We start from the raw sequence: 12,792 nt of genomic DNA, 5'->3' as shown, positions 1-12,792 counted from the left end.
GTGGAGTGCAAAATCTACTTCCAGTGAAAAAGCACATTCCTCCTCGGTGCTCACAGCACATCACCTAATCGTTTGGTGTCACAAACACTAGAGACAGCAGACAGCAATGCAGCCAATCTTTGTGAAGACATGGGGCTGGATATTCCTAGCAGCTAGGATGGGCTCTGCTGACTCAAAGACATCACATTACAATCTCCCCATGTCTGGCATAGGTTCAGAGTAATCTTGGCTGCTCCAATTTAACCATCTGGATGCAAAGCAGCTCTCACATGGCTCCCTGCAGGCCTACTGTAATTACTGCCTGCTACCTTGCCCCTGCCCCACAAATGGTCTGTTTGAGCAGAGGAAGACCACAGATCACAGAAATCACAAGGAAATGAAGAGATACTTACTGCACACCTGCTGAGGACGTAAGCACCAGCTCCCAGTCCAATCCCAATGAAGCTTTTCAGGCTGAAATACAGGCATTTCCCAGTCAGCAAGGCTAACAAGCTCACAGCAAAGCATCCCTAGAGGCAAAGCCTCTCCCCTCTCTGCAGCCAACTGTTCACTTATGGTTCGTTTTCAAAACGATCCAGCAATGATGCAGCAGCCATAAATTGTGTCATGCGGCAGACAGTGTTCCCAGCATAAGAGCCAGACAGGGTTACACAGGTTAGGAGGTGCTCAGACCTCTTGGGACAACTCAGTGAGCATATCAGATGCTGCAAGCAGGGACAGAGGTAGGTGCTGGAATGGCTGCATCCAGCTGGCTCACCCTGTTTCCTTTCAGAGACTTACTTCAGGTGTGTCAGAACAGCAGGCAGCATTTCAGCCAGTTCATCCATGCTGGGATACTGGTACCTGAAAACCAAGAGAGACTGAAGTCAAAGCACCTCCAAATACAACTTGAGAGAGGTCACCTTCCACTTCTATCCAAGGTAGAAAAGACAAGTAACATCTGACAGGCATAAGTGATTATTTTGCAATGATACTGTATATTCCAGCCAACTGCATGGATCCCATCCCTCAGAGCAAGGCCAACACAGAGCTGTGGGTTTTTGGCCAGCCTGACTTCTGTGGGAGGATGGACAGATGGAGCATGGAATGGCAGCCAGACTGCAGTGTACTGGGCTGGTGCTCAAGTCCAAAAGCTGGTACCAGCACTCACCACTAGTGAGGGCTTTAACCGTGCATCAGTATTAGCAAAGTTCCCTGAATGTCCCTTGGGAAGCCTCCTCATCTTCCCACTTCCTCTGCTCCTGGAACTTGTCTCCCACTACACTCAGCCTGGCAGTCCAGTTGGCTTAAACTGGGTGCTGCCTTAGTCCAGACTGCAATCCAGACCATGTCTGGAACAACAAGAATCCCTGCAGAGCTCTTACCCAGATGGGAATGGTGGGGCTCCTTCCTGCTGGCCTGGTGCATCCACATGGCACACAGCAAAATGCTGAGTGATCTCTTGCATGTCTTCAAAGTTAAAGAATGCGTTAAAACAGGATTTGTCTACAACGACAAGAAATGAGACATTTCCTGAAGTTTTATTGCAATCCCTCCAAACACCACAGCACCACACACCTGCATGAGCCCAACCCTGCTGCTGAGCCTGTGGGGCAATGGGTGCTGGGTGACACACACTGCTGTGCTCCTGACTGCAACCCAGCACCCAGTCCTGGCAAAGTAATGCCACCACTGGAGGGCAGGCAGACAAATTACACCCCAGTGTGCATGCCTTGGAAAACAGAGCCCTGCAGCACTTGGGTACTCACAGTACATACTGAGGAGCACCCGGGTGAACGTAACAGTACACTCTGGGTGGGAAGACACATGGAAAGAGCAACTGCGTGCACCAGAAGCATTACACTGCTTCTGCAGCCTTGTAGAAGGAACTTGCTCATTTGCCCAGCATCCAGGGAACAGATGCCTTGTGTCACACAGTGCCACAAGTCAGCCAGAGCACTATAGTGTGGAGGGTAGATCTATTTCCACCTTGGCCCTACCTTTCAAGGGCTGTTGGGAAGGACAGGGGTGTGCCACATGTTCTCTCTCCTGAGGACCTTTACCTTTTTACCCTGGAATGACCTGTCTCATCTCAGCTCCAGGCCTGCTGATCCCCACACTCAAAAGCAAATACCACAACCAACCACTTTTTCAGGGTCCTGGGAATGCAAGAGCTTACGGTTGAGGCCGATGTCATGGTACGTGAGGATGACAGGTCTGTTCCCCTTGGGCATGCCCCGCATGGTGACATGGACCACTCCGAAAGCTGTCTCAATGTCATGTTCCTGCAGAGAGAGAAGGAGTCTCAGTGTTACGTGTGCTGCCTGTGCTAAAGGGAACCCTAACTGAGGGCCAGCAGTAAGGGTCTCATCCACACTCTAACCTCACTCCCCTGCCCACAGCTGGGTAAAGCTCTTGCAATCTGCAGCCCTGTCAAATCCTTCTCTTCACCCACTTTTTTAGCTCCATATTAGATAGATATCAATATCGTGCTGACCTCCTTTTCAAGATTACCTGGAGATGGCAAGACTGAGTTTTACTCCCAGCTTCCCTACAGGTAATAAACACTACGTCCATTTTTCTAGCGAACTTTATTTTCCCTGCAACTTTGCCCTGTTCCTTCAGGGCTTTTATCTTGACCTATGATTGCAAAGGACAAAACCTTTTTCAGACTACACAGTTACAGCACACATGACTTCCCTGTCACCTGCTTTTCTCCGAAACAACTCTCTCCCACATACCAAAGCCAAAGGACAGCATAAGACAGATGCTTAATATAGAGCTTAATATCATGCTTAGGATGGCAACGACAGTCTCTACACTTGTAAGATACAACTGCTACCTTGAATTGGCCAAAACTCAGTTATTATTTCATTGCACCATGAGTGATTTACTACTCTGAACATGGAGTGGAATAACCCACTTACAACAGGTACTGGAGTGCTCAGTGAGAGAACACCCTGTGGCCTTGCTAAACATTCTTTATTCATGTCCTTCTTGCAGACACTCCTCCCCTCCAGCTGCCCAGTGAGACGTCCTGCTGGTGCCACCATGTCACCTAACCACAACTCTGTGTATTCTCACCCATTTGCCCACTGCTCCTGCAGAAATGTAGTGTTGGAAAGTATCAGACACTTGACATCTTTATTGCTCAGACGCTGGCATGCTTTGCTGCTGGTCTCTGTTCAGGCCATCTCTGGCACATTGCAGCAGTGTAGCCTGAATGGTGGCTCCAAGATTGGTACCTTGCAGCTGCCTAACTCCAGCTGTGGCCTGAACACTGATCTGGTCCATAATGAGCAGTGACAGGAGAAAGCAGGTGGAAAGATGTGGCCATGAAACAGCCACATCATAACAAATGTGTAGTCTGCAAACTAGGGGAGATGAATACGAGAGAAGATGGTGATCTACAGCTGTTTTGAAAAGCTGGGTAAAATTTCATTTTCACCTAGGGAGTGGAAACTTTATCAGAGGTTTCTCTGAAGAGATTTTATCTTCTGCCCTTATTTGTACAGTAGGCAAAAAATAAACAGCAGCTGCAGACAATCTGCTGTAAATGGGAACTCGACAGCGGAGGCAATCTCTGCTCTGCAGCCCGCAGGCACAAAGCTTGTGACACACACATGCCAACCCAGTGTGCTGCTAGGGAGATGGAGTAGAGACACAAGCCCTGTGCAGGCAGCGGCTACTGATCAAGTCAAGCTGGGGAGCATTGCTTCACACACTAGCAGCTCCCTCAGGGCACAGGTGAGGAGATCCCCCAGTCCTTGGTTTGGAAGACGGAGAACAACCGACCCCATTTCCATACCCTCCAGCTGTGATGACCTAACGGCTTGTTGCAATTCCCCTTCACATGGCCCTTTTGGGGCAGATGTGCTCTGGACCATCTGGCCTGTCCTGGTACAGCAGCTTTGTTCTGACCATGCTGTTGCTCTCCAGAAGCACCCCACCGTGCTCTGTCCTCTCTCAGACGCAGGCTGGTGGCACATCAATCACACATGGGTGCGCTGTGTGTTTTCACAGTAGCACAATGAGGTTGCTTTGTTCCCTGTCCCTGATAAACAAGAATTGATTTGCTTTGTTGAAAGCCATGAGCCCTGAGCTGACTTTTTCACTCATCTCTCACAACATTAAGGCCTTATGCCTCTGGGTTACCATCAGCCCTGAGCCTGCACTTCTATATTCCACTGTAGGATGGTTTTACTCAGTGTACATCACACTCCATGTTTACCCAAAGGCAGATGAAGTTTGCTATTGCACCTTCCATCACTTATTCCAGATCATTTAAGAGCAGATTTAAGCAGAATAGGTCCTAACACAGATCTCTGAGGTGCTCCTCTAGCGATCTCAAACAACTGTGAAAATTATTGCTGTTTCTTTGGGGTTTTCACCTTTTTAACCAGTATTTCATCCACAGAAGGACCCCTCCTCTGACTGCATGGCCACCTAAGTCCCTTAAGACATATGTCTTAGAACCCCTTTTGGTAAGAGGTCTTGTCTTTTGGAAATCCAAGTAGGCTGCAATCAGCTGAATTGCCCTTGTTTATATGGTTACTGATTCCTTCAAAGAATTCCAACAGCTCTGCAGAGCAGGACTTCTTCCCTCTCCAAAACCCATGTTGACCCTTTCCCAATATTTATCAGTGTAATTAATCCATGATGCTTCTTCCTGGTTTAATCAGTCTGGTCCAGCTGGTCAGTGAATTCCTAGAACTCCTCTGGAATCTGTTTTTGGAAATCATGTTACAGGTGAAGCACTGCGGTCCTCGGTCACCACAGCAGCTTCAACTGAGCAGCATAACCTCTCACTTCACAACTCAACTATTTCATCCTTAAACTCATTTAAAACTTCCTGTGTTGACACATCCAGTCCCGGCCCTTGCTATAAAAGCATACATTTTATCTACTTTATGGCCTCTGCAATAGGCACTGCAGGTTAAGGCAGGGTCTCTGCTGACTGCCCACAAAGAGCATTCACCACGGTGACCTCTGTGAGCGGCTCTGTGACAAGCCTGGGTGCAGAAAGTCAATTTAGTTCTTCTGCTCTGGCTACATCTTCCCTGAGCCCTCTCTTCAGAGCCTGAGCAGTCAGTAGCTCAGTAGCTCTCCAAACTTTCTCACGTGGTTCCATTTCTGATAGCTCTGAAATATGACTGTTATTTCTCTATTCCCTTTTGAAAATCATCTCTCAAAACCCCCCTTTGCCTGCTCTGTTCGATGTGCTGGAGTTTATAACCTTTCCCATTTTCTGCAGCTCTTTGAAAAATGCTTTTTTGTTCTCAACAGCCTCCATGCCCTTCTGTTTAGTCATGCTGGCTTCCCTGCACCATTCCTCACGTCTGCAGGGATAGATGGTGAGCATTTCCTCCCTGCTTAGCTTATTTTCAATAAGCTGCTCCATTTCTGTGCAGTTCTTGTTTTGAACTTTGAGTGCAAAACCAGTGAAGTTTTCTATACTTTTTCTTTTCCCAAGGAGCACATTATGGTTCCCATCACACAGCAGCTCTTTTTGAACATGTTTCTCTGCCCTTTGCAGAATCATGTCAACGATGGCTTCTCCTCCTTTGGACTCCCTAATGTGTTGCTCCAGAGAAGTCTGCAGGTAAAATAGAGTATTGGTCTCATGTCCCTGTGCAACTGATACAGGGCAGCCGAAGCTTCTTACCCCTGTCCCGTCTCCTAGCCTTAACATCTGTGAAGGATTCTTAAACTGAGGAGGAAAGCACACCTCCAGCTATGAGTCTAAACGTATGGTGGGACTGATTATGGGAAGAAGTGGGTGCACACCTCAGTGGCAAAGGGTTCAAAGGGGGGAATCATCTCCGACTGCCACGCTGTGGCCAGGAAGGGAAGCAATGACACTGCCACTGACAGCTGCTACCGAAAATGACAGTTCTGAGTGAAGGAATGAGGCATCCAAGAGCAGATCCAGAGGAGCTAAGGCTCCAGAGACTCCCTGGCAGCAAACAGAGGTAGCTGGGTGCTGGACCACAGCAGTCCCAATTCCAGCCACGCTCCCTCTGCTCCACATCAGAGCGTGATTGAGAGCTTAGGTTTTAAAAGTTATTAAAGTCTGTAGTAAGCCATTTGTTTCACAGTGGGAATGACTGATGATGAGAATTCATACTACCAGTGCTTTTCACAACTAATTTATTAAGCTTCTTTTTTGGCATTACCAGATCAGTTTTAGTCCCAATGTGAAGCTGCTCAACGTTCAAGATTAATTCCCTGGAGAAGAACTGAGAGTTTGATTTAATTTGGGGACTGTAAATAAAGAACACATCTGTGAAATCCCTGCAATTATTCTTTTTAATATTCAAATCTGGCAGAACACAGAGCAGGAAGGTGTCTGTTCCTCGTGTTCTGCTCAAGATTGTTGAACGTCTGCGCTAGCAAGAGGGCTAGAAACATCCCCAAAAGCCTTTCAAGCTCAAGGACACTCAGGTCCTGGTTCACCTCAGGCAAAGAAAACTTCCTCTGCTGCTTTGCTGTGAGGTGGAGGAGGCACAGATTACTCAGGTCAGGTTTTCCCCTTTTTCAGTGACAGTGTAGCTACAGGATTATTTACTTTATGTCATCTTTGCCAATCTTGGTAAAGGTAGACAACAACTGCAGCACGCTCCCTGCACAACCTATTACAGCTGTTAACCATGAAGAGATTGAAGTAGAGATTCCATTGTCTTGCTCTTTGCCCTCAAATTTCTACATATTACTAAAACACCACCACAAACAATGCCTATAAGCTAAGGAAAAACATTGTAAGAGTGTAAAACATCACCAGCTGGTAACTCTTACCATGACAGTACCACCGGCCTTAAGGCAGTTGGTAGGTAAGTGCTTACCAGCTCCTCTCTGTGCAAAACTATTTTGGATATAGTAGAGCTGAAGGAGACGGCTGCGTGGGCAGCAAGCCTAAATCAGATTTAAAGCAACATCTTGAACTAAATTATTCATTTCCATACAGAGCAGAAATTTATTAATAGAAAACAGAATATGATCTATGCAAGTAGGGAATGGTTTCTAGTACTTTGTGTAATGGGATTAAGTCTTAAATTAGAGAAATGCTGGGTGAGAATCAAGAGCAGCAGAAGAATGAGGTATGTAATCTGGCTACACAAACAACAAAAGCACCGGGAGACAAAGGCGCTGCAGGGCTATCCCCATGTGTGTGTTCCTCCTCCAAAGGCACGTGATGCTGAAGGACAGACCTGGTGCGTATCTGCAGCCCTGTGTCAGCCAGAGAGAAATGGCAAGTCACTGCCAAAACACAGGTTCTGCCAGAGAACAGATCCTGCCTCTGCGGTCAACTGAACTCAAGTCAAGTGATCCACAACAGCAGTCCAGCCGACAGCTTGGGTTTGTGCTCCCAAATCACAAACTTCTGTAACCACACAATACTGAGCCCAACAAACAATTCATAGCAACACCAACATGTCAGAGGTGGAGCAAGAGGTACCCCTCCAGCTCCTGCCCTGCCCACAGGTTACAAGCAGCAGTTAAAGCCACAACTTTCTTGTACCCACTAAAGTGTCCAACATCATGAGCAAGGCACACAGCACAGATTTAGGAATACGTGGTGTTTCTCTCTCCTGCTCTGAGGGTAAATCCCTTCTCTCTGAACTAATGCAGGAAATTGGGCCTGCCTAGATCTATAAATAGTGAATTAAACCCTGATGAGCTGAGCTCTCATCTGCCCAAGATGACATCAGCTCTTATCTGCCCAAGTCTGGCAGTGGGTTGGTTTTTTCCCAGCACCCTGCACCACTGTTTTGAGTCAATAGAGAATCAAGTTGCTGCCTTCCCCTTGGGCTGCAAACAGAACAGGCTGATGTCTCTAGCAATCCTCCAGCCCCTGCACAGTGGGCTTGAGGTGCCACGACCTGCAGGCACACAGCTTCTGTAAACCTGAATCCTACACAAGGAACATTTGAATGGGCTAATACACAGGCAAGCCTAAAAATATTTGGTGTGACTGCTGGACCTCAGGTCACCTTAACCCCTAAAGGCAACCTGGAAGCTATAAGCCAGGGGTCGTGTTTCCAGCCTAGGACAGCCCATGATGTGCCAAACTACATTTTGGTATCTTGCTGAAGACCACGAACATCTTCAAACCTCCTAAAGAGGGGAAAGCAGGGCCATGTCCTGTGTCTCCAAACCTGCAGTGTCGCTGGGAACCAGAACTGAGTCTGACTGCACTGAGTTATAAGTAGTATTGCAATTACTCAGTACCTGCTCTGAAATACCACTAATGGTGGTGTGTAACTGATGGAAACAGATCAGTCACTGGGTAGTGGAGAGACACCATTCATTTTTCTGAAGGCAGGAAGGAGGCAAATCCCTTTCTCAGCCTAAAGCACGCGTATTTGCTTTGCTGTAAGAACTCACTGACAAGAACAAAAAAAAAGCACAGGAACCTCAAATACCACATCTGCATAATCAGCCTCTTTAGCACACTGTTGTCACGAGCATCCAGAAAGCAAAAGAAATGTTTCAGTAAACCCCATGGAAGGGTTGTGCTCATGTGTTTAAAAATAAAAATCAGGTTTCAGTGCAAACCCAGCTAACAAAAGCTTTCCAGAACTCAACACTGCAGCTGTACAGAAAACAGTTTTGAGATAGAAAGCCAATGCTGGCACAAATCAGAGGAAAAACCTCCAAAGAAATAAGAGTAATGAAAAAAATTTCCAAAATAAAGTATCATTTTAATAAGTTTTAGCTTTACAGTATTTGTTGCTGTGATTTCAGCAGAAGCCAAACCCAGTGCTTTAGTGGTGACACTAGCTTTAGGAAGATTGGGGGCAGCTCCTAATTTAGCAGGCATTGAAAAAACTTGCCTTCTAGATCAAAACATCTTCTGTGTTGTAACAAAATTCACCCTAGCGCTTTGAACAAGAGAACAAAAGAGGTCATTGTACAAATCAGAAGAACAATGGTCCTCAATATCCCAGACAGAATGTTTCAATGCTGGTGAGAACAGCTCCCTGCTATTCATACAGGGAAAGCAAACCCTTCCTCAAAGTGCCAACATCTTGCATTCAACACCACTGTGCAGCAACCACAAGCTGGCTTTAATGATGTCATTAAAAAATGAACACAATTTTGAGTCAATGTCTGTGACACCAGAAAATGCACATGATGGGATATTTCAGCAAGCCCTCACTTACAGAATGCCATCTCCTACTGCCCAGCAAGCAAAAGGAAAGCAAAGAGATTGGGCAACGATGAGCAAACTTTAATAAATGCAGATTCAAAAGCTTCAAACAAAGGTACTCGTGGAATAACTTCTCCAGAACTGAATGAGTAGAAGCAGGTGCTGCTTTATACTTGCAGTGAAAAAAGATGGCAACAAAAAAGGCTCATTGAGGCCTGTTGTTAACTCTTCCAACATGCTGTGTTTCACCCTGGGCAACACCAAATAACTCTACATTTTCATTTAATTCCAGCAACACACAGCACCTTGTTGTACTGGGAAGCTTTAATTTCTTTCCTCCATGAGTTTACCTATGTCTTGTCTTTCCTGCTTCATCTAAACTCTGCATGTCCTGGACTTACCCTCCCATCTTCCATCCCTTGTGAGCTTTCTGCAAATACTCTGCCAAATCCCAGCCCCATCTCTACACCCCAGGTTCAGGTCCTCTTCTGCATGGTGTGTATTTGAGAGCTGAACACTTTATTCATGTGGGTGGAAGGCAGCAGAGGGAAAGAACTAGCTACCATTGACATCAAATGCTAGCTTACGTCAGCCTGAAACAATGCAGATTCATTTGGATAGCTTTACAAATACATCAGCACATTCCTTCACTGGTATTTAAAGCAAATCACCTGGAAAAGGAGAGAGATTTAGACTAACACAGAACACCTACATCTCAAAGCAGCTGAAGGCGGCTCAGCAGACAATAACAAAAGCACAAGCACAGCTCTATTAACCGCACTGGTCACCACACCATCTGTCCATCAGCAAGGCAGAGCATTTAATTCACCATCTGCCCACGAACACGAGAAGCAGCTAAGCCTAGCTTTCATTAGGGTTCATAGAGCTTTCAAGTAAATTGTAGGCCTCAGATTTAGGTTAATACATGTTATTTCTGAGAGTAACCTAGATTCATATTGCTAAAGACCCCTAAGCCACCATGCTGGTGCTTCTTTTTATCTGCACTGCAAACGGTTATCAGATTATGTGGGGGTTGTTCACTGATGCCCATGCAAGCTGTTATTTGTCAGGGTGAGTTGTGGTTGCTTGTAGATGAGCAGTTTAAGAAAACCAGGGCACCTGTATCTCTAAGTCAGCTATACCAGAAGAGCTAAAAGCTTCTCCATGCCACATTCACCCAGAGTAACCAACTTCAGAAGGAAGAGGACACTTGCTCTGTTGACTTTGCCCACATCTGATCCTGGCAAGTTATTAAAAACTAAAACCAAACACCAGGAAATCAATAGAAATTCACAACAGCATCACCCGTTTTCCCCAAAGGAAAGATCTTACAAACCTTAAATACATGTTACCTTCAAAAGTAACACATGCCAACGTTTGACAGAAAACACTGTGCCTAACCTGTGTGCCTGGCACTACACACAGAGTCAGTGACAGCGCTAACGACATGCTCATGAGCTGTGATTAAACTAAACACTTCTCCCAGCCCTAACCATGGACCAACTGCAGAAAATATGTTGAGACTCCAGCATCCAGCCAGAAGAAGGTCTAGAGGCAGTGCAGGATGGACAGACACTGAGGCTGGCTGTGTTACTGCTGGGGCTGTATGCAAGACAGCTCTGCAGAGGCACCGGTCAGTCCTGGAAGGAGCTGGGATGGATTTCCAGCATATCTCCTCAAGGTCAGGGCACAGAGTAACACAGGCCTCACTCCAGCACACCAGTGTCTTGTACTGGGCAGCTCAAACTGGACCTGCACCGTCAAGAGGGCTGCCCCCAGCGCTGACAGAGGGTACCCGCTCCCCTCACCCTACAGCCTTGCAAGCCCAGCTCAGGATGTGGTCAGCCCCCCCCAAAACCACAAGTTTATCTCTATTTAAAACAGCTTTTTTTGGACTATTAGAAAAATAAAAAGGTCTGAAATGCAGGTCTCGCATCACTGATGCCATGCTGTCATACAAACACTCCAGTGTGTAAGATAATCCATCCCATAAAGCCCCTAACCTGCCAGCTCCCTTGCAGATGGTTCTGCCACTGGAAGCTGATCAAGAACTTCACTGGATCATAACTGGAAACCAGCTTCCAGTTATCAGCCTTCAGGAACGTGTGGCCAGTTTGGGCCTGTTCTTGTAAAACTGAGATCCTCCCTAGAGCTGTTCCTCCCTGTGAAACAAATTAATCCCCCACCTAAGTGCTAAGTGCTTTTACGTTTCCCTCTACACCACAGGATCTCCCTTCCTCTAAAAGCCCTAGCAAACTTCTTCACTTTTAATTCCACCTTCTCCAAGGCTGGTAAGTAAAGTCACATCAATTTCCCAGAGGCCTGAGTGCGGCAGCCAGATGTGCTTTGCTGGATTAAAAGGCAGCAGTAATTCTTCACAGGACAACACAAGAGCTCACCCTCCAAGTTTAAGTCCTGTGCCTGGTATCAGGAACTGCGGCAGAAAATCCAAGGACCCAACGCACCACCTATTCCTCTCTGACAGAGAATTAGTGCAGCCCTGAGGGGGTATTTTACAGGTAGGAGGAGGGCGCTGAGCCACGTGTGGTTTCAAGGCTCTGAAACCATACCTTGCAGAGGGAGATGCTGGAGTAAGCTGAGGCCAGGACAACATTTACAGTCACAAGAGATAGTGTTAACTTCTTGCTAAAAAAAAAACCTAAAAAACCCTCTTCTAAATGAATTACCAAGAGGGCTCCCGGAAGGAACATCTTGTCTCCTGCCCAACTGTTGCCATGGCCACCAGCTCACTGCTGATCTAAATGAAAGCACAGAGAAGCAACAAGCACGTCCTTCGCCGGCCCAGTGCTCCCCCGAGCTCTCCCTGCCTGCGGGGCTCCCCAGCTCTCCCCGCAGCTCAGCCCAGGGCAGACAATGGCACTGGGACCGCCGAGCTCAGCCAAATCGATGGTGGCAGCACCGTGTTTCTCTAGGGCTTGCACAGCTTCAGATTTGGGGCGTTTTTTAAAGAAGGGCACAGAGAGGCTTTGCTTGTTGAGGGAAAGGGTAGAGTGAAAAGGCAGCAGCAACGCACAGCTCTGCTACAGGGACTCCTGCCTACCTTCCCCCTCTGGCTCCCCAGACGATACTGCTCACAGCCAGGCAGGCCACAGGCAAACCCAGAGCTTTGGTGGGTCATTAGAGAAATCACAGTGAAGGCTGATGTATCAGGCACTGCATTCACATTCTTTCCAATCATAGCAGACAGACCACAGCAGCACCCCGTCCTACGTAATGCTCCTACTCAAAAGCCTTGCACCTATCTATATCCACCACCCATCTGACATGGGAGCACACTGTACCTCTAGAAGAGATGGAGAAGATGCAGAAAGACAGATGGAGACAGGCAAAATAGGGAAGTATTTAAAACCAATTATCTACCTTTATTAAAAGAGAAAAATCATTGCCTAACACTGTTGCCACTTCTAAGACAGAAGTTATAACGTGCTAAGATTAGTAATTTTTATACTTACAGGCTTTAAGATAATACTAAACCTCACAGTGAATCAAGCCGAAGCAGTACAGTGACACGTGCTGCCCAGATGGGCTGTACTTCCAGTGTCTGATTATCAAGAGATGGAAAAAAACTATCTTCTTAGGACTGTATTTATTCTATTTCTGTTCCACACAGGCCTGTGGGAAGCCTTCTGGAATCCCATACA

At 46.8% G+C, this 12,792-nt stretch overlaps 1 protein-coding gene across 2 annotated transcripts in view; it reads right to left on the bottom strand.

Annotated features, from left to right (window-relative positions):
* NDRG3 (NDRG family member 3) overlaps positions 1-12,792 on the bottom strand; it is a 47,861-nt gene that overhangs the window by 9,924 nt on the left and 25,145 nt on the right. For both annotated transcript variants that reach the window (XM_030503518.1, XM_030503519.2), the window contains 4 exons: positions 2,159-2,264; positions 1,365-1,485; positions 781-843; positions 393-453 (listed from right to left, as the gene is read on the bottom strand). In XM_030503518.1, coding sequence (XP_030359378.1) covers positions 393-453; positions 781-843; positions 1,365-1,485; positions 2,159-2,264 — 351 coding nt within the window. The remainder of the gene's footprint in view (positions 1-392; positions 454-780; positions 844-1,364; positions 1,486-2,158; positions 2,265-12,792) is intronic.

The sequence above is a fragment of the Strigops habroptila genome, chromosome 13 (assembly GCF_004027225.2).
Source record: "Strigops habroptila isolate Jane chromosome 13, bStrHab1.2.pri, whole genome shotgun sequence".
Taxonomy (NCBI): domain Eukaryota; kingdom Metazoa; phylum Chordata; class Aves; order Psittaciformes; family Psittacidae; genus Strigops; species Strigops habroptila.
This window is presented reverse-complemented; position numbering and strand designations above follow the sequence as displayed.